The sequence below is a fragment of the Rhizopus microsporus genome (genome assembly GCF_002708625.1).
Source record: "Rhizopus microsporus ATCC 52813 unplaced genomic scaffold scaffold_29, whole genome shotgun sequence".
NCBI lineage: Eukaryota > Fungi > Mucoromycota > Mucoromycetes > Mucorales > Rhizopodaceae > Rhizopus > Rhizopus microsporus.
In genome coordinates, this window is record NW_019671944.1 from 1 (window position 1) to 26,131 (window position 26,131).

Here is a 26,131-nt window from a genome sequence, read left to right on the forward strand (position 1 = left end):
AAAAAAAAAAAAAAAAAAAAATTACTTTCCGGAAAGACTGTATAACCCAAAGGATCATGCATACTTGAGTAATGTAAGGTGTCAAGCATCTCTTTTCGAATGGGTTTCCTCTACCATACAAACAACTTCAACAGGCCAAAAAACCATTTTTCTTTTGGAGAACTAATTTACACATTAAATTATTTTGATAGTAGAATGCAGTTTTTATGTATTTATATGCATGTAGTACCAGACATTAATGTTAGAACATATATATTGTGTTGGAGGCAGAGTGAAGATAATTTTATTCATTTGCAAGCATAATGCCCAGTTGTATTTTTGCGCTTCCTATTTTTCTTTTTTTCCAATATGAGCATAACGTCAGTTGCAAGCAGAGAATCACGACGCCAAGAGAAAAATAAATATTCGGACCAAAGCATTGACTTTGTCGTCAAGCTTGTGTGCATTAAGTGTAAAATTATAATCGTATTGCTAACTGAAACAAAATGTCCATCAGTAGTACAGCATCTTGAAATCAGTCAAGACCAGCGAAACAAGGAATTATCACAAAAGTACAATGGACAAGCAAGGCAGACAAGGCATACGCTACTCATGATGGTCTATACAAACGGAACTTTAAGAACCAATATGCATAGCAACACCAGGGTCCCAATTACTTTCACTTAGGGCGCCAGGAGACTGAACTACGCGTGGCTACTACAAGTACCTTTCGAGTACCAGTAGATTCCTTCACCCAATCTGCCAACATCTGAACGTTAAATAGTGTTGATGAATCTCGTATATGAGGAAATTTTGGTTCTTTAATCAAATAAATTTCGGTAATAATTAGCTTGTAAACTTACTTTTGAGCATCTAAATAAAAACATATATAAGGCATACGCTACTCATGATGGTCTATACAAACGGAACTTTAAGAACCAATATGCATAGCAACACCAGGGTCCCAATCACTTTCACTTAGGGCGCCAGGAGACTGAACTACGCGTGGCTACTACAAGTACCTTTCGAATACCAGTAGATTCCTTTGCCATATATCTGAAAAGAAAGTAGAAGAAAAATTCGTCTGGTATGCGTCTGAAAAAGTGATGTAATATATTTGTGACCACTTATTTTTTACCGGATTTTGAATTCAAGATGGCAAAATGTTGTTTTCAATTTGACAAAAACAGTCAATTGAAAAGGCAAAACCATAATACTGATATCATAACGTAAATCAAATTATGTAGTGATTTAGAAACAAAACATTGATAAACCGCTCAAAAATATTCTTTTCTTTTCAATTTCATAATTGCAATTTTTTAAAAATGCCTCGTATTCTTTCAACTGAAAACAACAAAGCTAAAAAAAGATCGTACAGAAATATCCCAGTTAATATTCGACAGCTCATTATTGAACAAGTAGCCCTAGAAGGAGCTATCATTCAATCAGAGGCGGCTAGAAGGTATGGGCAACATACCTCGACCGTAAGAAATATCTTGGATGCTTGGCATAGTGAGGGTCGCGTAGATAAAAAGCCTAGAGGGGTAGAAGAAAAGAAGTCCTAAAGCTCGAGGATGTTCATGGAGAATATGTTAGAGCTCATTGATGAAGATTGCACCAAAACTCTTGACATGATAAAAGAGGAAATTACTAGCAAAATTTCCTGATCTTGCTGAAAAAGGCATATCGACAAGTGGATTATGGAAGCTCCTAACAGATCGAATTGGTTTTACGTTGAAACGTACTAAACCAGTCGTAGAGAGACGCAATACTCCTGTGACAATTCAACAGCGATACGAGTATGTTACTGAGAGATTCAATGAAAGAGGTATCTCTTATAAAGCAAATTGTATTTTCGTTGATGAGTATGGTTTTAATTCCAACCTCATTCGCGGACAAGACTATTCAACAAGTATAGTTGTAAACGCTGCAAAGCGAACTGAAAACTTGTCAATTCTTGCCGGTATCTCGTACAAGGGTGTTGAAGACGCATCTGTGAAGCTTGTTAAAGGTGGAACCACAGAGACCATTTTCAAGGATTTTGTAGCCGGGATCATGAAGAAGTTAGATCAAACAAATGCTGGCGCTCATTTTTTTGTGATGGACAATGCCTCTATCTATAAAACACCTGAAGTAAGATATCTATTCAAGTACTCGAATCATCACATGTGTTTGTTACCTCCCTATTCACCATTCCTCGATCCTATTGAGGAACGTTTTTCTAAACTGAAGTCTTTGGTAAGAAGAAAGCCCCATCTGAGAGACACAAGAAAGTTGATTGAACACATTCAAGAGAGTACTTACAAGATCTGTGAAGAAAATTGCCAAGACTGGGTTGAACATAGCATTGAATTCTTTAAGGATTGTATGAATAAAAAAGAAATTTATTAATTAAGGGTATTTCTGTTGTTTTAAGTCAATTTTTCATATATGCTGATCTGGCTATAGCCTTTTTGATCAGTAGCTTTTGCCAAATTGAAAACAACATTTTGCCATCTTTGTTGTAACGGTAATAAAATTGATATAAGGAACTTATGAAATGCGAGAATCCCTTAAGGTAAAGTTTGTTACTGTTAAGTAGTGAAATAAAATTCGACTGAAGAAAGGGTAATACTATCTATTTTGAGCTATAAAATTATACAGCCTCATTTCTAAGAGGAATAACATAGATGGATATTTAAACTGCGATAGCAGTTGGTGTAGCAGAGACTTCTCAGTTATATTATTTATGATCGTTACATGCACAGTTCATAGTAAAGGATAGGCTTCAACCACTAGTTACTTACTAATATCTATATTGAGTAATATTTCTTTTTTGTGTTAATGCGGTATGATTATATTTCTTCTTCAGATATTATGTGATGAACATGGTGTATTTACAACAGTCTTGAATTCAAAATCCGGTATTTTCAAAGACCTATGCCAATGCCACCTACCAATCTATATCAGAACTGCTTTCTCCTAAGATATATCTGCTTTTTTAACATGGAACACCCTGGGCTGGAAGGTAGGAAACAAGCTAAAGAATAAATAAATAAATAATCAACAGTCTTTGAGATTTTTATAGATCTCAAAGAATATATAAAACACAACAAAAATTCACGGTTTTCCACTCGTGTTAAAGCACAAGGAATTAATACCTGGTTGGTCCATGGACATACATGCCGATTCTATGAATGGTCTACATAGTGCATGGTTTAACCGATACAGTGATGCATACGTGGTAGTTAAGAAAACAAAAAAAGGGCGAAGAATGAAAATTCAATAGGAATAAGTATTTATATTCATTAAATCAATTGACTTATGTGGATTTAGGCCACCAAAATCGAAACGATTCAACACTGTTATTTGGAGCGAAATTTACTCAAGCTTTATGCGCAGGGTAAGCTCCTTGCTTCTTTCTTTCTTTCTTTCTTTATATTAACTTCTTAAATAGAAAAAAGCAATCAACGTATATCATGAAGAAGCCATAGACACACTGACTACGGCTGCTACTCCTGCTGCTGCCTATGTTCGCCAATTGATTACTCCGACGAATAATAATGTCTCGAACAGCCCCATTCCTCCTGATGGCGATGAAAATGAATCTACACAAGGCGACAACGATATTTATTGTGACGCTAACGAGGACAACGATACGGCAACACCCATATTGGTCCGCCCAGTTTGCAGTCCGCATTCGATGTCAATTTCTGATGAAGCATCATTCCCTAATGAATTATTGACATCAACACCACTGTCTTTAACATTACATGTACCGGGTCCACATCGATTTTACGTTGATCATATTGATATCTCTGAGAGATTCTATAACATGCAACAATATGTCTTTAACTTTGTGGAAGCCAATAACTTAACCTTGGAATCTGATGTTCATTTCATTCTATCGTTATCTTCAATTCTCTTATTACAAAATAACAATCGACTCCACAAAGACATGATCCCGTTTTTTGGCGATAAAATATACCAAAAAGTTCGCGAAAGCATCCTTGACTCCCTAAATATGACGTACAAATTTCCCGGAGAAACTTTGCTTGGAATCATTGAAACTGCACAAAGCGTATACAATAAAACCAATAATCGAATCAATGCAGCAGCTTCATTACTCAGCCTAGCAGATACCGTGGATAATCCTATAGATAAAAAACTCATTGTATCCGCATCTCAGCTTCTCCAATTTCTGCCTATGGATCCAACATATTCAGACATATGTGAAACAAAGCTCATTACAAGATATATTTTACATGCGATGCAACCTTTATTTGACGATCATGAGCGAGATATACGACTGGAATTTACTTTTACTGAAACCGCTGACAACCATAATCGAGAAGTTAGTTTTACTGGTTGTCCAGATTGTATTATTAGTGTTTTCCCACACCAAACGGATAATGCTGTGAACGTGGGCTATGGAGAGGGAAAGAGACAGTCAATGGCAGGAGACCACTATTTGGTCAATTTGGATCTTGTGCGGCTTGCAACGCTTGGGAAAAACACAATTAATGAAAATGAGTTGTCAGGAAGTTTGAGTATACATGTAGTTGGTAAGTCTTTGTTAAAAAAGTAGAAACGATTGTATATTGAATAAGCTCTATTTCTTAGGCCCATATATCACGTTTTATTTAATTCAACTAATAGCTGATGGATTGTACTGCATGACTGAATTGACTCATGTGCAATGTCCTATGTCTGTTTCGGAAATCCCTGCCTATATTACAAACTTCAGCAACTTGAAAAACGTTTTGCATGTTTTCCAATCTTTTTGCAAATATGAAGATACTAATGCTGATCTCTCTTCTTGGCGTCGTGATTCTCTGCTTGCAACTGACGTTATGCTCATATTGGAAAAAAAGAAAAATAGGAAGCGCAAAAATACAACTGGGTATTATGCTTGTAAATGAATAAAATTATCTTCACTCTGCCTCCAACACAATATATATGTTCTAACATTAATGTCCGGTACTACATGCATATAAATGTTATGTAAACACGAATGTATGAAGTGCTGAACATATTACACGAGTAAGTGCTCTTGGTTGTTGTTATCAGTCTTTTCTTTATTATTTCGAACTTGTACTACAATAAAAGACAATAAAATAATTGAAATAAAATTTTTTGATCTTCATCTTCTTGAGTAAGACCAGGAAACAAAGCAGAGACAAGAAAGGGACGAGGAGGGTGGGAACAACCAAGATCACTTACTCGTGTAATGTGTTCAACACTTCATATATTCGTGTTTACATAACATTACACTTCGTAAGACGTGATCTTGGTTGTTGATCCAGAGTAGATACACTAAAATTTGTAGAAGTAGCTGAGGACAGGCGATAATAGTGTTCAAAGATATCGCGGGAAGACCAGGAGCCATGGGCGATAATGTTGTCAACGGAGACGCCCGCTTGTACCGCAAGAGTGGCAGCAAGTCCACGAGCCTTAGGTACAGGAGCTTGAGCGGGTCTACCAACCTTGGTCATTATCTGCTTGATGTACTTTGAGATACGTTTGACAGCGATGGGTGTGTTGTGGTTCTGTAGGGAGCGGAGGAGCCTATTCAATTTTATTGTTAGGAACAAAGGGTGAGCAGTGCGACAGTCTGACGAGGCGATTCGCTGTTTGTATTCCTCGAAAACAGCCACGGGACATAGGAAAGGGTCCGTGTGTGGATGAATTGTGATGACTTTCGTCACACGCTGACCATGACGTTTCTCCTTGGGGGCTATGATATTTAGAAAGAGAACCTTGTCGGAGGAAACCATAGTCGCGTCTAAATCCACGCGTTCCAAATCGGAAGGTCGTAGGAAACCAGCCATAGCGAGGAGCCAACAAGTTTTCGCCGCCAACTAGGCCTTGTTGAGAGCTAAATTAGGGCCCAAGATTTGAGGTATTGAATAGCAGGAGTAACATCGTAGGACCAATGTTTTGGCGAGAGAATGGTGTTCGAGCGTAGTGCTTTGATGAAGCCTTGATAAAGTCTGGAATTACGGATGCTGGACTGGGTATCGGTGGGAAACATAGCAATAATGGCGGTGGCGTATGTTAGCAAAGTGGAAGACTGTAAGTATTTCGTAGTACGCTGGTCCGCCAAGTAATTAATCAGTTATGTGGGCGAAGGATCGAGATAATCATACTCCTGGGCATCACACCACAATCGATATGCTTGTTGTCGGAAGGCGTACTGGCGTTTGCTGCCGAGATGAGAAGAGTCTAGTAACGTACGGGCTGCTGCATTGATAGTGAGTTGGCGGGCACGTTTCGGCCGAGGTTCCAAGCAAGCATCGTCCATTTGGTATTCTTCTGAATTAACTGATGATATTGATCGTCGTTTACCAAGAGAGGCTGCGAGAGAAGGAGCGGAGGTTGTTGAGCTAGATGGAGAGCTAGATGGAGAGCTAGCGGGTACCAAGGGGCTGAGGGCCAGTTGGGCGTGATGAGAGTGGCTGGCTGCGGGCGTTGCGTCAGTCGTTGCAGTGTCGGGAGAATCATGTTCCACGGTGGAGCAAGATATAGTCGGCCTTGTAGATGATGCCATTCCTGTGAAAAGGCATTCGCCCATGCCGCCTGTGGGTGATAGTTCCAAGTGACAAAGATTGGGAGTTGATGGTTGCTGGGTGATGCAAAGAGATCTATCGAGTGAGGGCCCCAGCGTTGGTCGATCCAGGTGAAGATTGAGCGGGGCACGGCCTATTCGATCTGTTGCTGTAGTTGTCGGGATGGTACATCGACTGGGTTGCATGCTGAAGGCGCATATAGAGTCGATAGTTTGATTGCGTGGCGAAAGCAGTATTTCCAAATATCCATCGCGAGATTATTCAGTGCTGAAGATCGAGTTCCCTCATACTTGTTGATGTAAGCCATTGCAGAGGTATTGTCCATGCATAGCTGCAGATGATGGTTCGGTGGTATAGAGAAGTGTTTCAGAAGCTTCCAAACCACTAAGAGTTATTTGATGTTGATATGTAAGCGGCGTTCCATCGATGTCCATGTTGGTTGGAAACGATGCCCCAGCCTTGATTTGAGGCATCCGTAAAAACTTGAGTAGTAGGTTGATGTGTCAGGATATGCTGTCCATTCCATTTCGCGAGCTGTGTAGTCCACCATACGAGTTCTTGTTTGATCTTCGGATTCAAGGGACATTGGTGTTGACGCCAAAAGAGATTCAACTGGGATACCATATGCCTCGTGCGAAAGCGTGCTTGTTGATTGCCTAGAGATATAGCGAGCGCTATCCCCGCAGAGCGGGCCAAGGCTGTCCATGAGACCGATGTCTTCTTCAGGAGGTTGTAAGCTGTCCTGCGAATCGAGCGAACTTTCTTGCCGGGTAGCGAGAGTGACATCTTGTTGCTCTCGATGGTGAAACCCAGATGAGTAATCTGTTGAGAAGGAGTTAGTGATGACTTGAAGTTTATTAATCAGCCTATTTCGGTCATTTTTTGACACACCTGTTCTGTGTGTCGAAGGGATTCTTGTCGCGACTTGGCCATGAAGATCAGATCGTCCAGGTATGCTGACAACCTTATCCCCTTTCGTCGAGCCCAACATAGAAGTGGCTTCAAGACCTTCGTGAATATCAGCGGCGAGAGGCTGAGCCTAAATGGCAGAACGCGGTACTGGTATGTCTGCTGTTTCCATCGGAAGCGCAACAAGGGTCGAGAAGAGGGATGGATCAAAATGTGGTGGAAGGCGTCTTGTAGGTCGATAGACGTGAGGAAGTCGTGTGGCTGTAGGAGGCGAGTAATGGTTGACATGGTTTCCATCTTGAAACGTTGTTGTGGTAAGTAGCTGTTGAGGTGTCGAAGGTTGAGTACTGGGTGCAAGCCTCCATCCTTTTTGGGGATGACGAAGAGCTGAGAATGGAAGCCGGCTGATCCTAGCGGCGCAGGTTCTATTGCCTGCTTCTGTAGGAGCGTTTGGATCTCGTTGTCTATAACGGTGATTGCTGACTGAGGGTGATTGGGTTGATGTTGAAGAGTTGGTGAAACGAGTGGTGCATATGGTGTTAAAGGAATGCGGTAACCGTGTTGGATAAGATTGATGAACCATAAGCTTAATGATTGTTGGAGAGAGGAAGGCCAAATTGAGGAGTAAGAGGACAAGCGACCACCTACTAATCTCAATTCTGTTTCCTTGATAATTGGCGCTGTTGAAAAACCGTCTTGGATTGGGGAATCTGGGACGATTGGGGAGCTGGGAGATCGGTCGTGTTATGTGAGATAACAGGTTGATTAGATGTTGTACTGTTGGTGTCATGGTTGTCGTTACGTTTAGGTCGGGGCGTATTGTTGTTGCGTCTACGCGTGGTGGCTTGCTGCACGCTTTACTGGAGCTTGATGTGATCGACCATTTCTTTGGGATCAAGCAGGTAATTGTTGTCAGTGGAAGGAGCGTCAAGTTGGCTTGAGATGCCGCGAAACATGTTATCTGTACGCTGAGTTGTAATGTGGGAAGCAAGATCGGATAAAAGTTCGTGAATAGCAAGGACTATATCCAAAGATTGTTGTTGAAGAGTGGGAAGGTCCCAATTCCCGTGCAAAAGCTGGTAGGTGTACCAATCCAAAGGGCGAGTGATACCGGACAGGCGATACTGGATGTTGTAGAGTTACGTGTCATGCTGTTTAGCAGTAGAAGACAAACGAACTTTATTAAGCTTCGGAGGGTCATAATTACGAAGAGAGTTCTTAGGACACTCGTAGAGAAAGCGTCGACGGTCCGCTTCCGGAAGTGGACGTTTGAAAAAGTCTTCCTGAATGTAGGGGCATTGTTCAAACATAGATTCTGAAGGGATGAAATCAGAATCAGGGGCACGAATAGTAGTGTTAGGGTCTGCCTGGAACAGAGGATTAGAAGCCATGGTAGATTCCATAACGGAAAGACGTTGCATGAGCTGTATGGCCCATGCCGGAGGCTGCTCATTTGCTTGCTGGTTTGATGACTCATTCATTGACAGTAAGAACGACGGAAATATACCCAGGTGCGTAGTTACAAGGTCGAATGAAAAGAAGATGAAGATCAAAAAATTTTATTTCAATTATTTTATTGTCTTTTATTGTAGTACAAGTTCGAAATAATAAAGAAAAGACTGATAACAACAACCAAGATCACGCCTTACGAAGTGTAATGCCTAATGATATACCATTTCACAAAAAAAAAATTCCTGATTGGCCGACACTTTACTTCTTTTAAGTATGATATTTTATTGATGGTCCAGATGAGCGCAAAAATAAAATAATAAAATAAACATTCGCTCGGACCCGTTCAATCCGTTTGGAAGTGAATGTTAGCGAAAAAACCCCTTATGGGTACAAGGGTAAAAAAAAGTAAAAGGAAATTAATGAGTAGGGTTATCGGTGAAAAGTTAAATGAATTGCTTTAACCACACAAGAAGCTTTTGACCATGAGGATGCTTAGTAGAGATCAATTTGTTATAGTGTAGCTGATCTAATTCATGTAGTAGGGAGCATTTAATCGGCTATCGTTGAGACCAGATGAGGGCTAGGTTTGAAGGAACCGAAGGGCGTAAAGGAAGCATATTCAGAAGGAATGACAATGGATCTCGTATTGTTTCAGGCATAAACAGACGTCGATGCATATCAAGGCAGCTAATAGCGTGATCCTTAGATAGCTGTTGCGTTGGGTGCTTAAGACATTATCGAGGTTTGCCACCAGGAAGCCAGCCTAATCTCCAGCGTATACAGCGACTGCGCTCTGACTTAGACATGGGCAACCAGAGTATAGAAGCCAGAGAGATTGATCGACGGCAGCTAGAAAGCAATTTGGAGTTTCGATATCGTTGGCGGATCTCTAAATTCTGTTGCAAAAAGCGCTATTTAGCAGCCTTGAGTGAGCAAGTATCGGGTTCCTCAGTAGTAGATAGCACCGTTTTCCAAAGCGGTGTACGAGAGAGAGCGTACCACTGGCTTCCTCCAGTATTGCGGATATAAGGTAACAGACAAGCAAGCAGTGCATCTTCTGGCAAATATAAGGAACGAAAGAGGAACTATGCCTGTAGTATACTGATTTGTTCCGACATGAGGGGTAGCTTGGCATAATCTTAATGGACGCTTTGTCTCGAGCACTGTAGATTTTCTTGATGCAACTATTCTGGGCTTCCTCTAGAGTATGAAGTTAAGAGATCGTGAAGCGATTGATGGCTAGACCGTATTCAAGCTGAAGTCGAACGATGTGAGCGTAAAACTTAGTGCAAAGAAGTTTGGAGAAACCGGAAGGATTCACACCAACAGATGACAGCATGTTCATCGTTGCAAGAGCCTTACGAGTATTACGTTGAATTAGTTTTTTCTGGATCGAGATGCCCAATCGGCTTAAAGGGGACGCCAAGGTATGCAAAAGTTGTTTCTCTTGGTAATGGCTGATTGTAAAGGGTATATGTAGTTGGTTAATATATACCGAGTAAAGATACGATGAGAGTATAGAACCATGTAAAACGCCTGTTTTTAGAAGAAATTGACGAGAGGTAGTATTAGAAAGTAAAACTTCGATTTGGACGTAATCGAAAAGATTACGTAGTAGGCCCAGTAAAGAAGATGAGATATATTGACTGAGAGTTTCCCAAACGAAGCTGCGGTTAACCGTATAATAGGCGGATTTTATATCCAAGGAGGCTAAGACCGGAGTAATGCGGAATTGTGAACGTAGTATCTGACAGATCTCAGAAAGGTATAAAGCTTGGTCCAAAGCAGTACGAGATTCACGAAATCCCCCTTGCACAATATACTGTGGTGGTCCTTCGCTTGTCAATGTGGGTTGTATACAACATTCCAGGATTTTTCTAAAAATTGTGGTTAAGCCGATTGGACGGTAGCTTCCTGGGTCTGATGGAGGCCTCTTCTTATGGATTGGAACGACCTGTGCAAATTTATTTCTTTTTATGCACCAATACTTTCCGGAAATAGTGTATTTATCTTTTAGCTTTGTGCTATTGCGACTATTCCTCTACCAAGCATAAAATCTACAAGAGAGAGTGGGGGCCATTTTTAGGGCTTAAAAAAGGTTTTTATTTTCGTTTCTGAACTCATTTTTTTACACTCATTTTCATTTTGCAATCAAGTTTTACCATATCTAAATGTCTATGAATCTAGAGTGCAACTTCTTTAGCTACTCAAACGAGCTCAAAAACAAATAATGAGTAATACAAAAGTGTATATGAATAGAAAGAAAAGTCCACTATTTTGTTTGAACTTAATACGCATCTTGCATCTTTATGATTCGGCAATAGTTTTTATTTATATTAATGGTATTATATGATGAAGTTTATGAATCATTTGAATTACATATCAAACAAATGAATAAAAGAGATTTATTTTGCAATGAAGCTCTCCCAATCATTGGACGGTCAAGACGCCTTCATTATTATCCAAATTTTCAATTTGTTGATCAATGCACTCCGTTATGCGACGCTCTTGCTCTTCAAGGTCCAATTCATCACTGCTATTTGATTGATACGAATATTCTGAACCAGGTGAATCTTTTCGGAAGAAGAGGTTACTATTGATAACACCAGTTGAAGCGGCCAGATACTCCACAGCATCTTTCAAACATGCTTCAAATATAATATCGAGCTTCTTCAGATTAATGGCAATATTCCTCTAATCATAGACCAATAAAAGTTAAATCATGTAATCACAAACATAATATATCAACTCTTACTTGTAAGGAAAGCACAGTAAGAAGATAATGGGCAGCTTGCGGCAGATGATTAAAGGGAGAGGTGGGGATCGTAGCTTTGGCCTTTTGGTAATGAATGATGTCACCAATTTCAGTCATCTTTGATCCGTATACTGTCAGTGTCAGTCCATGAAATTGCGCACTTAATACTTCGATATGATTCATGTTGGACTTGTAAGGGATGATTGGTTTCAGGTATAATAGTCGCTTTTCTCTGAGCTTGTTGCCTTTTTCGAAATCATCCTGTACGACACCTGGCGAAACGCTTTCACACTTATCCTCGCATGTAAACATGTCTCCGCAGCCATGATTAAACAAGATTAAATCCACTTTGCAGTTTTTTCCTTGTCATCAATCTTCTTTATCTTCTTTAGATACTTGATTGTGGAGGCGTGACATTCAGATCTATTATTGAACACTTGTCAGTCTATTATCGTTGCATTTTTATACAATATACCGTTTGATATTATAGTTTTTATCAAAAAGAAATGCAGAGTCCAGTGAGTCATTATATACATGTATTTGGTACCATGTTTCCTTATGATCATGATTGAATAGCACCTCACTTTGCCATAGGGCAATACTATTAAAAATGGTATGTCATAAAGTGTGATGTTGTTGTGGTTGTTATGGTTGTAATGGACAGAAATACAATGGGACTCTTTATGTTTCTTTTATTTGGAAGAATAAAGATAAAAGTGTTAAAACTGATAGTTACACATATTATATAGAATTGTAATTATTATTATGATTGGTCAGTTTATGTTACTGAACTTTTGTTATTGACATGTAAACACTGCTTATTGACTCTTATTCAACGTGGGATACGACATAAAGGCGAAAGGTTAGAATAAAACTTAGTGCGATAGTATATTTAATTCAACTTACAGTTTTGTCAGAGCTATTGAGAGAAATGTAAAACTACCTGTTTGTGGGACAGGGGGTATGCTCTTGATAAGGGACTCAATGTCTTCGAGTGATTTGCTATTGGAGAATCGGATAAGGAGCTGCCTCTCCTGCTCATTTGCAGTTAATGACAACGCAAACTTTTGTCTTTTCATTATTTTCCGTATTTCGACTTGGAATCTTTCTGGATTCAATCCGGGGCTAGCAAAGTTCAAGATGTTATTCGAACCACTGTTTAAACAAAAATAAGCCAATAGGAGATTTTAGATAACGTTATTTATAAAACAAACTATTTACAAAGCACCAACCAAGGTATGTACCTTTTGATCGAATGACAAGCCTTCAACATCCTTGACTTCTAAGCGCTCTGGTTTTTTATTTGAGCGTGTCTTTAGCTTGGAAATTGTTCTTTTCTTATTTAGAAGTTCCGGCTGCGGCTTGGAGATTGAAGGCCCAGTATTATTTTCAATATTGGTTGAATCAACGAGGGTGATCTTATCCTGGTATACACTAGTTTTGGTATACGCACCGTACAACTCTTCAAGTTCCTATTTAACTTATTAGAAAGAAGGAAAAAGATAAATCAAAAGCTACTTACACCAATCCTTCTCTTTTCAAACGCAACTTGGGCGGGCTTTGATGCTAACACCGCATCTACACAGTTGCTCATTTTTTCGATTGCCAATTGGAGGCGTTTGTCTGTTGAGCTACATTCGTTTAAAAATCTCTTGAAGTTAATTATTGCTTGTGTATAGTCATCGGAGTAAAATTTCTGTATGGTGTATTGAAAGGTTTTGAGTACCTTCCAATCCTTTGTGTGATTGTTATCCAGATACACCTTATAGATTTCAAAGAGCTCGGAGCCATCTTTTATAATATTTTTAGAAACGCGTTGATTTTTTTTTTTGAAGTGTTCTTATTTCCAACCAATTATTTACGGGCTTCAACAAATAAATTTACGTCAGTTATCTCTGTCATCGAATATGCTTTGTTGAAGGATATTTTATCAATACAATTAAGAACAGAAACTATCAAAAAAAAAAGAAACTTGGCAGTGCAGCGATTTTATTTTTAAAAGTTCCATCTTGCCGCTGCATAAGAAAATCTATGCCAAGTTCAACGTGACTGTACGCATACATCCTTGCTTTAGCTGCTTGATTCAATTCTCTTTTTAGTCGTTGGCTTTCTTGTAGACCCATTCTGCCAATGTTCAGTCTAATTCTGTCTATGTTCTATATATAGCCTGACTCAATACCATTCACCAGAATACACACAAGGTGGTCAACTCTTCGGTTTCGCTTCCTTCCCAAGTAAGTAGTTTTAAGTTGGTTGTGCAGGCTTTCCATGTAATTAATCGCTTGTTTCCATTTTTGTGACATACAACATCATTAGAACAATCAAAAACATACACATATATGCACCAATGTCTAGTGCGTTGATCTTTTAGATACAGGCTCTTCATGTACAGAAATATGGCTACTTTCGTAAATGAAGTTTGTTGTTGTTTTCTCCCACATCATACTTTCAATTGGGTGATTATTGCTCTGTAAATGACTACATTTAAGGCAGAACCGACTTGATCTCTTACAAACATTAAGAAATAGGCTATCAGTAATATCGAATGATCTGTTTGTAAACACATATGCTACAGGATAACCGGATCAAGGAACTGGATGTCTTATTACAATAGTATAAAAGATCCCGCCTTTGTTGATATTGTAACGGAATGGATGGTATCAAGACAAACACTTTTTGCGAGATAAGTATTTTATTTAAACAAGACAACAGGATTACTTGGTATGTATGAGTGTACCTTTACGGCCATGATTGTATTGCTCTTCTCTGCCTGCTTGCTCTGCAAACACCTAATGGCTAGACCAGATAAACTGTCTGTATGATAGAGTAATGACCCAGTTGCTGTTTCCAAATGTACCTTTACGGCTACGATCGTATCGCTTTCTTTGGCTACGATTCCTGCACTGACACCTATTAGTCTTGTGAAATTGTCTATGATTTCTAAAGATGAAAACTGTCTTTGTAGAAACTGCCAGTTGTCTTGTTTATTTTAATCTTTTACTCTCATTACATATGACTGACTGTAGCTTACGTGATATCTTCCATCAAAGCGACAGTTTTTCTTGACACATTCCCAGCTTTCAAAATAGTGACATAGCATTTTTTTGTCTCGAAATTAGTGACGCTGCATTCTCATGTAGTGTGCGAGGAGTGTGTGCTTTCTATTTCTGCTGCATGATCCCGTAACTTTTTATGCTGATCCTATTAGTATAAGAATCATCAGAAATGCAGTGTTTCTTGCAGGTGTAAACCATCGAAAACATGTTAAATCAAGTAAGAAAGTACAGGTAAAAAGAGCAATTTATTTTCCTTTTGTATCTGAATCTCCTTTTTATTTCATCCAAAAAAGGTAAATTAAATATTTGAAAGTTAATTTTGATTCGCCCAAAGAAACTAATATTATCTGAATTTAAAGTGCAAATACTGTATAATCGTTTGCTTCAGCAGCATTCTTATGTAGACCTTCAGAGACCTTGCGTGGTAATAGTATCTCTCTCTTTGTTTAGTAATATCTTTTTCATTTTATTTGTGTTACTTTTTTATTTATTTTGATTAAAGGACATCAGTTACTCATTAAAAAATATATTCGAATCTGTATTTTTCAGAAATCAACTTAAACATACACGTCCGTTGGGAAAGGTGATACCAAATGATGGATAGTTATTACTGGTAAAAATGATAAAAAAAGAATCACAACGAAATCTCCAAACATAATGCAATGGTTACAAGCTTATTTCTTCATGTTTGGTGGTCAACATTCCTACAAAAGCAATTAGCAGTAAACTATGACATCAATGACACTAGAAATGATTCCTTTTTATAAACTTTTCATGTAAAAAAAACCAGACGGGATTTTTTGCATAATTTCCAAAATCCAGCTACTAATTTTGGAATCCCGTTGAAAAGGGGCCACACATTGTAACAGTACAACGGGATGGTTACATATAATATTACTTTCCGTTATTTCATTTTTTTTATAAGGTACATTACACCATTTCCAGAAAGAAATGTCGCGCTGACTTGTCACTTTTTCGTATAGATTGTATTATAAAAACTGCAAAAATGCAACTTTATTTTCTGAAAAGACTGTACCTGCCCCCGGTTTAAAAGAATGAAGCATTCATTATTTTTGCAATTGATAAGATGCATTTGTTCTGATTTCTTTTTGGAAAGTGTGACAGAATCATTTGCGTCATTGACAAACAATTTGCGGGGAGTGACAAGTTCTTACTTGCAGTCTATGTCACCTTCTGTATTTGTTTGTGTTATCATCTGCCACAAGGTAACTCAGCTAACCAACCAAAAATAGATAAAAATACTGCATTGATGAATGTGGCGTAATGAGCTGACATGTGAACAAAAAGTCTTGTATTTTCACTTGCTTTGAGTGGGAAGATTTTTTGGAATGGCTTCTTCGGAAAATTTCGGATAAGAATAAGAGACAGAAAGAGAAGAGAAAAGCAGCAAAAGAGTAGAGAGAAAAGCTGAGGTTTATTGATGCTGTAAATCAAACAGCATTTATTATCTCTCCTTGCTATCTTTTATCCTTTTTTTTCTTTAACAAACAATAGATTTCAAGGAATCAATAAAAAAAACGATCTTATCTTTAGTTTATTTTTTCTTATCTATAAATTCTATAATTTGATTGGACATATTTTAAAGATAAACTTAATATATATTAGCGTACAGATGAAAGATAAGGAGTATCCGGTAAATATGATTGGACGGAAAGATCCTATAAATATAATAGGAACATTAACTAGGGAATGAATTCTCTTTTTTTCTGCTTAAATATAAAAATAATGAATTATACAAGAAAATGTAGCATTTTAAATAAAGAGCTTCATATAAACACCGATCCACTTGGGATCTACTTTAAACAGACACATCCTTATCCTTCTCCATCTACTTCCACTTCACCTATTAAAAAAAATGATTGTTGGCGTAGTAAATGTCAATTGACAAGAAATAATAATTCTGCTTCACCTAAAATAACGAGTAAATCATGGGAAAACATGAAAAGCCCAGCAGCTTCTTTCCTGGCCAGTTTTGCTTGCTCACCCATTGAAAAAGACGGCGACGAACAAGAAGGTGATGAAATCGACGATTATGTGATTGATAAAATCATTGGCTATGGTGGATTTTCCATTGTCAGAAAAGGGTTTCGCATTTCAGATGGTAAAAAGGTTGCCATCAAGGTTCATAAAAGAGACGACGACAACGAAGACGAACGATTGGAAAGAGAAATCAACATTTGGAAATCACTCGATCACGAACATATTGTTCGTCTAGAAAAAGTACTCGAAACGGACAATGCTGCCTTTATCATTTGCGATTATTGTGAAAATGGTAATTTGCTCGATCATGTCAAGAACCCTTTGAGCGAACAAGAAGCCAAAACAATCTTTCGTCAACTATGTGAAGCAGTTCGCTACTTGCATCAAGACGCAAGAATATGCCACAAGGATCTAAAGTTGGAAAACATTCTGTTGGATGAAAACAACAAAGTCAAGCTATGTGATTTTGGTTTGGCCATCTGTCAGCAGCCGATGATCGAATTACCCATGTCACCTCCGATGAGCACTGCTGTTGGTGGCTCATTAGCTTATATGGCTCCAGAACAGCTCAAATCTTCCAATGGGGTTATTGGTTGTCCTTCCACAGACATCTGGTCTTTAGGTATTATCCTCTATGCTCTCGTCATCGGTAAGCTCCCTTTCCATGATGATTATGACCTTCGCTTGCAACAAAAGATCTTGAGTGGTCAATATGAAGTGCCTCGTCATCTATCTTCTGACTTACAAGATTTACTCTCTCATCTACTTGACCTTGACCCCCGTCAAAGGTATACTATTCAACAAGTTCTGGCCTCTCCTTGGTTGAATTAAAACAACCCTTTTTCACATTTGTATATATCACAACACTTACTCTCGTACACACAACTCCTCTCACACCTTATACCACTTAATCATTTTTTCTCTGTAGCTACTACATATAAACACATACACACACACATAAATAAAATAAAACACTATTATATAATAGTTTACTTGAAAAAAAAAATTTTTTTTCTTTTTTCTTTTTTTTTTTTCCACCATGTCTCTTGATCAGTATTCATTCCAAGACATTGTTTCATTGATTGGTTGCTATACCAACATTAAAACAGACGACGACAAGGAGTATAATGGATACCTTTATACAATAGACCCTCAAACAAGACATGTTGTATTATATGATAATCATCATTTACAAGTTATATTTCATTCTACCATAAAAACTATCAACTGTAAGCTTATGATTATATCTATCTATCTATCTATATATATATTTATGAGTATAAAGTTGATAGACAACGTCAGTTGGATAGTGTTGAGTTGGATAATGCTGTAGTCAAACATGATACAACAGCTAATTTAGAGCAGACATGTCGTGAACTGATCAAGTATTTTGAAATGGTAATATGCTTTATTACTACTTCTTATTCTCTCCCCTTTTCTTATTATTATTATGAACAGAATCGTATACCCACTGAGTATAAGGAACCTCATATTCACCTACTAGGTTCAGCACGTGTTGAACCACCTTACGTGGCAACGAGTGTGGTTGCTGAAAACAGCTTGATTCGTAAACGCGTGCGTGATTTAGTGATGGAGTTTTATTTAAAGGAAGAAAAATAGGGAGAAAGCATGTGGTTATGTACATAATGATGAGTTGTGAAGCATGACTAATACGTTAGCAGCGTCTTCTTCAGTAATATGAATTGAATACTTCTTGCCCTTCCTTTTGGTTGATTGTCTCTTTTTGATGATTAAACTTGATTCTAGTGTATATAAATCCATCTTTTCATATCCATGCTGTGTCTTGAAATTGGCTAATGCCAATCGCGTTTTTAATCGATGTATAATCTATTGTGGAGTTTTAAAATAATGGTTTGTTTATCTATAGGAAACATACTTCTTTTAATAATAATTGATCACTGTAAGTATTCATCCTAAATAGGAAGTTTTAGAATTATAAACGACGCGTGAATATATATATTACAGAAAAAAAAAAAGGAGTTGTTGTTGTATATGCACAATGATATTTACACAACCCAGTTTAAAATAGATTCAAGTGTACTGATCACTATGCTATCTCTCCATTCCACTATTATGTCTCTTAATTGTTTGTCTCTTAATATTTTTTTTTATACTTGCCTATTTTATCTATCCTAGACTTGGGTCCAGTGACACTTGTCACAAGACCTTTATTCATAAGCTCTGGGTGAGCCCTCAGATACTCTGTCTTGGCCTTCTCTGCTGCTGATCGTATCACTTGATCTTCAGGTTCAGTTTTATATAAATCACACTTGTTACATTTAGTACATCGACTACCAGGTATCGCTCGAAAATGATCACAGAAATGTTTATATGATTCTACGACGTAGATTAGTATCGACTTGACATAGGTAATATAAATACCTCTTGCTATATCCTTTCTACAAACATAGCACATGGTATATCCACATCGACATTTAATCTTATTACATCCATCCGCTTTTTGAAATGAAAGTGAACATTGAGGACACTATCTTTTTTCATCAGTGGGTCGTGCCTATGCTCGTATTAAAACAGTACCGTTCGTTTCACGGCTTCAGCCATGGCTCTTTCCACATATAGTCTTAATCCGTCATTTTCTTTTTCCCAACACTGATGTAATCCTCTAAACGGCCGCTGACATTCTAAACACGTCCACACTTGGCATTTTGGATTCCTACACCTAAATACTTGGCCACGCCTCGCTCGCTTGATACGACCGTAAGCTATATTGAGATCACTCTCTATATTCCACTGATAGCCCAAGGCGAATGGAATGGTCATGATAAAAAAGGTGTAGTAATTTAATACTCTGCAGTACAGAAACACAATTAGAAGTACCATAAACCATCCAATTATCCTTCGTATCATGTCCACAACAGGCACTGTCTCTAACTGCTTGACAGAGTCATCATATTCAAAGTAAGCACATGAGCAGCATTGAACTTTGTTCTGCTCACAGTTGTCTAGGTGAGATTGTTCATAGGCCATCCATAGATCAGACGGTAGTACTTGCTTGAGCGTCCTTGCTGGAAGACAACCAGAACACGCGTCGGACGAAGCGATACAATCAATCCATGACCGTGCTCTAAGTGCGCCCTGACCAAAGAGGCCTTCGGTTATATATCGACTGACACATTCATGACAGAACGCATGCTTTCCTTCACTACAAAACAAGAGTTCTTCGAATGTATAATCTCCAAAGCAACAATCACAGGTGATTGACTGGTTCTGACCACCATACTCTTTTTGATTTATCTCCTTGGCCAATATCAGATCTTGACTCGCTTGAACATTCATCCTTTGTCTTTCTAAACTTGTCAGCTGCTCCTCCAACTGAGGGTCAAGTCGAGCATACTGTGCTCGTCTTGCTCCTTTGTTCCAGTGTATCAAAAAATTCTTGATTGAGTTCCAAAATCCACCAGAACCCATACGTTGAAGCTGATCACGACTCTTGAGATAGTCCCAATTGTTCTCTGCGAGCACAGCTTGAACAGATGATTTCCAAATCTAGGAGAGTAGTCTAGTCAGAGACACACACATTCAAAAGTTTTTTTTTCTTGCCTCTGGGAATTCTTTGACAAGCTGTTTCAAGGCTTGATGCTTGTATCGTTCACTACGAATACCGTCCGCATCTTCCATTTGACCATAATTAAGTCTCTCTGGCCAATGTCCTAAACGAAGCAGTTCATCTGTGACCTGCTCAATATGAGCAAAAGGGTACCTCAGGACCCGTTCTCTCAAGAACTGAATGTCGCAATCAGGAAACACCTCTAGGGCCAAGACTTTCAGACAGGCATTCAGTCTATTATCACGGTCTGTGTCGAATAAGGGCATCTTGGGATAGTAACCGCCTAGTTCTACAATCTTTTCTGTCACTCGTTCGACGGCATTATGCTGGTAATGATCAAGGCAAGAGCGGAAATAGTCCGGATCTAAACAAGTGTCATTATAATCTAAAGGCAAATGGCTGCTCTCGTTTTGATACCTCCTTCAGGAAATAGTTGTAACAGCTGCTCAATTTGATAGTCCTTTGCGTTATCTGAGCACATTATGCAAAATAAAAAGGAAAAAAGAAAAGGGAAAAGAAAAAGTGCTACATGTAAAATATGCAAAATAGTTTAAATCACCGAACTTACCGCTCTCTCTCCCTCTCTTTGTTTCTTTAAGTAATGCATAAACTGACGCACAGATAAACGAGGGATCAGATGTGATTTATTTATATGTAGTTCATCAAATGATAAATCGGAACTCTCTCTGTGGTTTTTATTATTATTTTGCCGAGAAATAAAAAGAAGAGTATTTTACACTCCATGCCAAGATGTGTGCCACTGTTTTTGAAAAAAGTCGGGTATTCAAAACTCGCTGCTTTGACAATGTATCAACGCAACTGACAGTTTTCTGGAAACACAAAATGTTGTTGCCAAGTTTTCTAAAGATGACTCATCTGGTTGCGGATAATAAAGATCCTTGTCCTTTTACATCATGAATTATTGTGAAAAACAGGGCATCATTTCATAAATTGAAGAGAAAAAAAAAAAAAAAAGGGGGAAAAATAGAATTGGTTTTTAATAATAAATGAGAATTATAAAAAAGAAATGTAAAGAGTTATGATTTGTGTGTTTATGTGTATGTAAAAGGGTAATAAATGTAAAAAAAAGCAGTAACAAATGGGGGATTGTAGATATACATAATAAATATATAAAATAAATAAAAAAGGGCTGTATTAACGCTTAGGCAAAGCAGGAAAGAATTCAGAATCAGAGTAACAAAGTTCATCATCATTTAAGAAATCGACTAGATCAAAATCCATTTGACAGGTGGTATCAACAAACGCATGAGGTGGAGGAACAGGAGGAGTTGATGGTGGTGTTCTGGTTTGTTCAATTGAACTTTCTCTTGCTGAAATAAAGGCCGCTAAATCTTGGAGTACTTCATGATCAATAATCACAGGCGGTGGTCTTCCCACATCGGATTCTAACGAAAGTTTTCTATGAATAGGCGGTGGTGATGGTGGAAAATAAGCACTATTATTATCATCTTGTTTCTTTTTTGTCTTCTTCATTGGTATACTTGTTTACATAGACACGGTGCTATCGCTGATTTGTTGAAAAGAAGAGCAGGCAAAAGAATTGAAAAAAGGCAGTAGGAGCCTTTTTATAGTCAAATGGTTATAATCCTTATATAAAGTATGATAATATCCCCCCCACTTTAGTTTCTTCTTGGCCCTGCTATTGTTTATATACAAAAATGGGTAGAGAAACAGAGAAAGAGACAGACAAAAAGTGTAAAGAAAAAGAGAAAGAGAAATAAAAAAAATAAACACGTAACATTGATTTAAAATAGAATTTGCTGCGGTTGATCCAGACACCACAATTCATTTTCCTACGTGGACTGCTTTCCTGTTGCCAAGGTAACAGGGAAACTAGGTAGATTTTGTGTAATCTGTCGCTTTTTTTGTTGTTCAGCTGGTCTGCACTTATTTTTCCCTTTTTCATCTCCTTTTCATCTCTTTTTTTTTTAATTTTTTCTTTATTCAATGTCAGTTTGCACCGTCAGGTAATATAAGCCCAAATGATATCCTCGACATTTAATAACATGCATACAGAGTGGCTTTGAGAGTAAGGCCACTGTTAGAAAAAGAAGAGACAAAAAGCTGTATTACTTTTATACCCAACCAACCACAAGTTATCGTCGATCAAAACAGACAGTTTACGTTCGATCATGTCTATTCTCCATCTGTTACCCAGGAAGAAGTCTATCTTTCTTGTATTCAACCTTTATTTGATCAGTTTGTAAAAGGGTAAACTTTCTCAACTCTTATTTCTTAATTTGACATCTGATCACTCCTTTTGAAAAATAGATATAATGCTACTGTATTGGCTTATGGGTAATATATTAATTTCTTTTTTCTCGAGGAAAATAAAATAACATAAAACTTGTATTACTTTAGGCAAACGGGAAGTGGTAAAACATACAATATGGGTACATCTTATCACCATCAGGACCCAAAGCATTATGGAATTGTACCTCGTTTTGCAGAAAACCTATTTCACTGGATTCAAACTCAGACGAACAATAGCAACACATCTTATAAAGTCAGAATATCATTTCTTGAGCTGTATAACGAGGATCTCATAGACCTACTGAATATCAACAATAACAGTATAATGATCAGAGAAGATTCATTAGGAAATATTTCTTGGTCCGGAGTCCATGAAGAAGTAGTCCATGATACTAAAGGCTTATTAAAGTAAGTAAATATTAGATAAACAATTCTATCTTACAGCTCGTATAGTTGTTTATACCAAGGATCTATAGCACGTACAACAGCTTCAACAGACATGAACAGTCAATCATCGCGATCGCATGCTATCTTTAGCGTAACACTAGTGCAAAGCATACATTCGACTAAAAAAGAAATCACATCCAAATTCCACTTTGTTGACCTTGCAGGCTCAGAACGGGTATAACAAAAAAAAAAAAAAGAAAAAAAAACGTGAACCACCTCATGCAACTTACCTTATTTTTTAAATGACACAGTTAAAGAAAACAAATGCTGTAGGAGATCGAGCCAAGGAAGGTATCTCGATCAACGCCGGTCTTTTAGCTCTTGGGAACGTCATTTCAGCCCTTAGCGATGGCGGACAGTACATACCCTATCGAAACTCCAAATTGACACGTTTGCTGCAAGACAGCTTGGGTGGCAACAGCCAGACACTGATGCTTGCCTGTGTCTCTCCAGCAGATAGCAACCAAAACGAAACGCTGAGCACGTTAAAGTACGCGAATCGAGCCAAACGCATCACAAACAAGATTACTATCAATCAAGAACAAAGCGAGACAGATGCCTTAAAGGAGGAAATCGCCCGTCTTCGAGAAGAGATCCAGATCAGTGACGCCTTTATTAAGGAGGTTCATGTCGAGTTGGATGAGCTTCGAAAGAGAAACCAAGTGTTGGAAGCTGCATTAGGTATATCTCAGCATAGCATCAGAGAGAGCCCTAAGGACGATGATGATGTTACCTTGGTAGGTTCATCTAGTGACGAAAAGTCAAACAATCGCCTATCTGTTCAGATTCCAGTTCGTACCTCCAGCTCAACAAGGCGCAAAAAGAAGCCGAGTCATTCCAACAGTTCGAACAGGAAGAAGTTAACTTCTCAGTGTTCATCCAACACGAGTGGCGTACCTGATAAACTAGAGTTTATTGAAAAGCATAAACATCGTATAAAGAAGGAAAGCATGTTTCTGAAGCAAGCTAGGGTAAAAGAGAGATTAGCCCTTTGTTTTGAAAACTTAATAACAATATTGTAGCTGGTTAAAGAGACGGTGGACGTTGGTAAATTGATCAGTTTGTTTCAAAGCAGTTTGAAAGAACAAAAGCAACTTGTGTATTATATTGAGAAGCATCATACTATGCGTCATCATCCAACGACAACAAATGAAGTACCAGAGACAAAGATCAAGCGATCATCGTTACCTCAGCCAAAGCAGGTGAAGAGAATGTCAAGTGAAAAGACAAGCAGTCAACATAAGCAGTTACAGATTGAAATTGATCGACTCGTCACTGAAAACGAAAATATATCCGCTCAAATGAAGCAGATGGGATTGATTGTGAAAAGAGTATTTAGTATGATGAATAATGCAACCATTACCATTCAGCAAATCAAGCCTGTATTAAATAAGGCTATTGTTATTCACAACACGCTGATAAAGCAAAAGACAGGTGACGTGGCCAAGCGTCTTTCTAATCCACCAAAACCAGTTGATACAGTGTATCATGAAATATTAAAGTAAGTTCATCTCCATTATTTTCCTTTTATAAAAAGTAACATCTTGTGTCAGGGTTATTTCAATAGACAATATCAAAAACCATCCGGCTTGTGCTGAAATAATACAGGATTTGAAGCAGAAAAAGATTCAATTGATGAGAGAGCAAAAAGAGCTACTAAAGGAGAGAAAGGATATCATTAGAGAATTTTACAATGATGACACTTCCCAAGAAGATGGTCAGCAATATATGGATGAAAGAATCGATGAGATCACCATTCAGGTAGATTACTTGTCTCAGCTAATTCAGGAACTGACTGCACCCACAGCCAATAAATACAATATAAAGCAGACGATCAGTGATATTATACAGCCACTAAGAGACACTGAGTTAAAGTCACTTTTATTGCTCTTTATTCAGCAGGATGTCATCAAAGGTCATATCAAATCCATAATGCATCAACTAACTGAGGATAACCTATACAGATACCAACAAGGGTTTGTTCAATTACGACGACTTGATAAAGTAATGAACAACCATATTCTTCAAGGCTTATTAAAATTACCATCAAGATTCTTAACAAATGGACTTGTTTTAATCTCTGGAAAGAAATAACATGTAAGATAGACCCTCTTTTTATATACAACTTTTAATATTATTCCCCCCATTAATTAATAAATACTTATAATAAACACATTTTTTTTGAAGAAATCGAGAGGGAAAGGAAGGTGGGAACAATGTGATAGACGCTCTCTGGTATCGTCGCGTTGGACACTATTAAGTCTATCCCTCTCCCAAAAAAAAAGTGAATATCCACATGTTGCTAGCTTAAAAGATATGGTGAAGAAAGGACAAAGAGTATATATTAGGGTTTGAAGCCAGCATTTTGAAGCATAGCACACACATTGTTGAATGCTGACTTTTATTTTTGACCAAGTATCTTTATTATACACCATTTCCAGAAAGAGATGTCGCACTGGCTTGTCGCTTTTCGTATAAATTGTATTATAAAAATTGCAAAAATGCGACTTTACTTTTTGAAAAGACTGTATCATGGGTTTTTCTAAATACACTTGGCATCCACGCACCAGGCAAATACGTCTATTCCAAGCTCGATAGATATTCGGCCATTCCCTTTATGTTTCCATCTTGATAGTAAGCCGATTCTCTCCTTAAAAAACAAGGCCATAAGACAGATCATCAAAAATAAACTGGAATTCCCTTCGGGGCTACCACAGCTTCCCGCTATTTCTAGATGCAACTGGAGTTTGTTTTATACCACTTCTATGCAGTACTCTGCTAGGAACTTCTGGTATAGACTAATTTTTGACAAGGTGTCCAGCAAAACCAAACTTTAACGTATAATTCCACAGCAAGTACCGGACGACTTTTGTCAGTACTGTTTTATTTCCGAAAAAACAGGGCATGTGCTGTTTAACTGTGATTACAAGGCTGATGTCTGGAGCTCCGTGCTTGCTGATCATCTTACGCCTTCGTCGATAGCTGACTCCTCCTCCCTTTACATGTGCATGTTCTTCTTGACTCTTACTTATTTTCACATTGTCTCAGATGATCAACCAATTTTTGACATATTGGGCTCGATTATGCATGCAATTTGGGTCACCCATAGGAATGACCATTT

The 26,131-nt window shown here is 38.0% G+C and overlaps 9 protein-coding genes across 9 annotated transcripts; 4 read left to right on the forward strand and 5 right to left on the reverse strand.

The window, feature by feature from the left end:
• Positions 1-2,940: 2,940 nt before the first annotated feature.
• RHIMIDRAFT_316452 (uncharacterized protein) lies at positions 2,941-4,880 on the forward strand (the record flags this gene model as incomplete). Its single annotated transcript, XM_023615054.1, has 5 exons — positions 2,941-2,986; positions 3,047-3,122; positions 3,295-3,361; positions 3,416-4,523; positions 4,582-4,880. Exons 1-5 carry the CDS (start codon positions 2,965-2,967, stop codon positions 4,878-4,880), a joined length of 1,572 nt encoding a protein of 523 aa, XP_023461535.1. The 5' UTR covers positions 2,941-2,964.
• A 336-nt stretch (positions 4,881-5,216) lies between these two features.
• On the reverse strand, positions 5,217-5,789 carry RHIMIDRAFT_242178 (uncharacterized protein; the record flags this gene model as incomplete). The annotated part of the gene is made up of 1 exon (XM_023609730.1): positions 5,217-5,789. One exon carries the CDS (start codon positions 5,787-5,789, stop codon positions 5,217-5,219), a length of 573 nt encoding a protein of 190 aa, XP_023461536.1.
• Positions 5,790-6,076: 287 nt separating this feature from the next.
• Positions 6,077-6,712, reverse strand: RHIMIDRAFT_295561 (uncharacterized protein; the record flags this gene model as incomplete). Its single annotated transcript, XM_023614196.1, has 1 exon — positions 6,077-6,712. One exon carries the CDS (start codon positions 6,710-6,712, stop codon positions 6,077-6,079), a length of 636 nt encoding a protein of 211 aa, XP_023461537.1.
• Positions 6,713-6,883: 171 nt separating this feature from the next.
• On the reverse strand, positions 6,884-7,535 carry RHIMIDRAFT_295562 (uncharacterized protein). Its single transcript, XM_023614197.1, has 2 exons — positions 7,419-7,535; positions 6,884-7,349 (listed from the first exon to the last, which is right to left on the reverse strand). The coding sequence occupies exons 1-2, from the start codon at positions 7,516-7,518 to the stop codon at positions 6,919-6,921; spliced, it is 531 nt and encodes a 176-aa protein (XP_023461538.1). The 5' UTR covers positions 7,519-7,535; the 3' UTR covers positions 6,884-6,918.
• Positions 7,536-11,203: 3,668 nt separating this feature from the next.
• On the reverse strand, positions 11,204-12,326 carry RHIMIDRAFT_270984 (uncharacterized protein). Its single transcript, XM_023612221.1, has 2 exons — positions 11,644-12,326; positions 11,204-11,582 (listed from the first exon to the last, which is right to left on the reverse strand). Exons 1-2 carry the CDS (start codon positions 11,953-11,955, stop codon positions 11,319-11,321), a joined length of 576 nt encoding a protein of 191 aa, XP_023461539.1. The 5' UTR covers positions 11,956-12,326; the 3' UTR covers positions 11,204-11,318.
• Positions 12,327-16,416: 4,090 nt separating this feature from the next.
• Positions 16,417-17,693, forward strand: RHIMIDRAFT_270988 (kinase-like protein). Its single transcript, XM_023612222.1, has one exon. The coding sequence runs from the start codon at positions 16,659-16,661 to the stop codon at positions 17,529-17,531; it is 873 nt and encodes a 290-aa protein (XP_023461540.1). The 5' UTR covers positions 16,417-16,658; the 3' UTR covers positions 17,532-17,693.
• Positions 17,694-17,739: 46 nt separating this feature from the next.
• Positions 17,740-18,320, forward strand: RHIMIDRAFT_242185 (uncharacterized protein; the record flags this gene model as incomplete). Its single annotated transcript, XM_023609731.1, has 3 exons — positions 17,740-17,929; positions 17,986-18,098; positions 18,159-18,320. The coding sequence occupies 3 exons, from the start codon at positions 17,740-17,742 to the stop codon at positions 18,318-18,320; spliced, it is 465 nt and encodes a 154-aa protein (XP_023461541.1).
• A 326-nt stretch (positions 18,321-18,646) lies between these two features.
• Positions 18,647-20,794, reverse strand: RHIMIDRAFT_271012 (uncharacterized protein). The gene is made up of 5 exons (XM_023612223.1): positions 20,707-20,794; positions 20,283-20,653; positions 19,260-20,228; positions 19,104-19,209; positions 18,647-19,058 (listed from the first exon to the last, which is right to left on the reverse strand). The coding sequence occupies exons 1-5, from the start codon at positions 20,768-20,770 to the stop codon at positions 18,817-18,819; spliced, it is 1,752 nt and encodes a 583-aa protein (XP_023461542.1). The 5' UTR covers positions 20,771-20,794; the 3' UTR covers positions 18,647-18,816.
• A 1,318-nt stretch (positions 20,795-22,112) lies between these two features.
• RHIMIDRAFT_271026 (kinesin-domain-containing protein) lies at positions 22,113-25,460 on the forward strand. The gene is made up of 8 exons (XM_023612224.1): positions 22,113-22,277; positions 22,327-22,521; positions 22,582-22,608; positions 22,672-22,971; positions 23,017-23,185; positions 23,262-23,981; positions 24,033-24,511; positions 24,564-25,460. Exons 1-8 carry the CDS (start codon positions 22,258-22,260, stop codon positions 25,102-25,104), a joined length of 2,451 nt encoding a protein of 816 aa, XP_023461543.1. The 5' UTR covers positions 22,113-22,257; the 3' UTR covers positions 25,105-25,460.
• Positions 25,461-26,131: the final 671 nt, after the last annotated feature.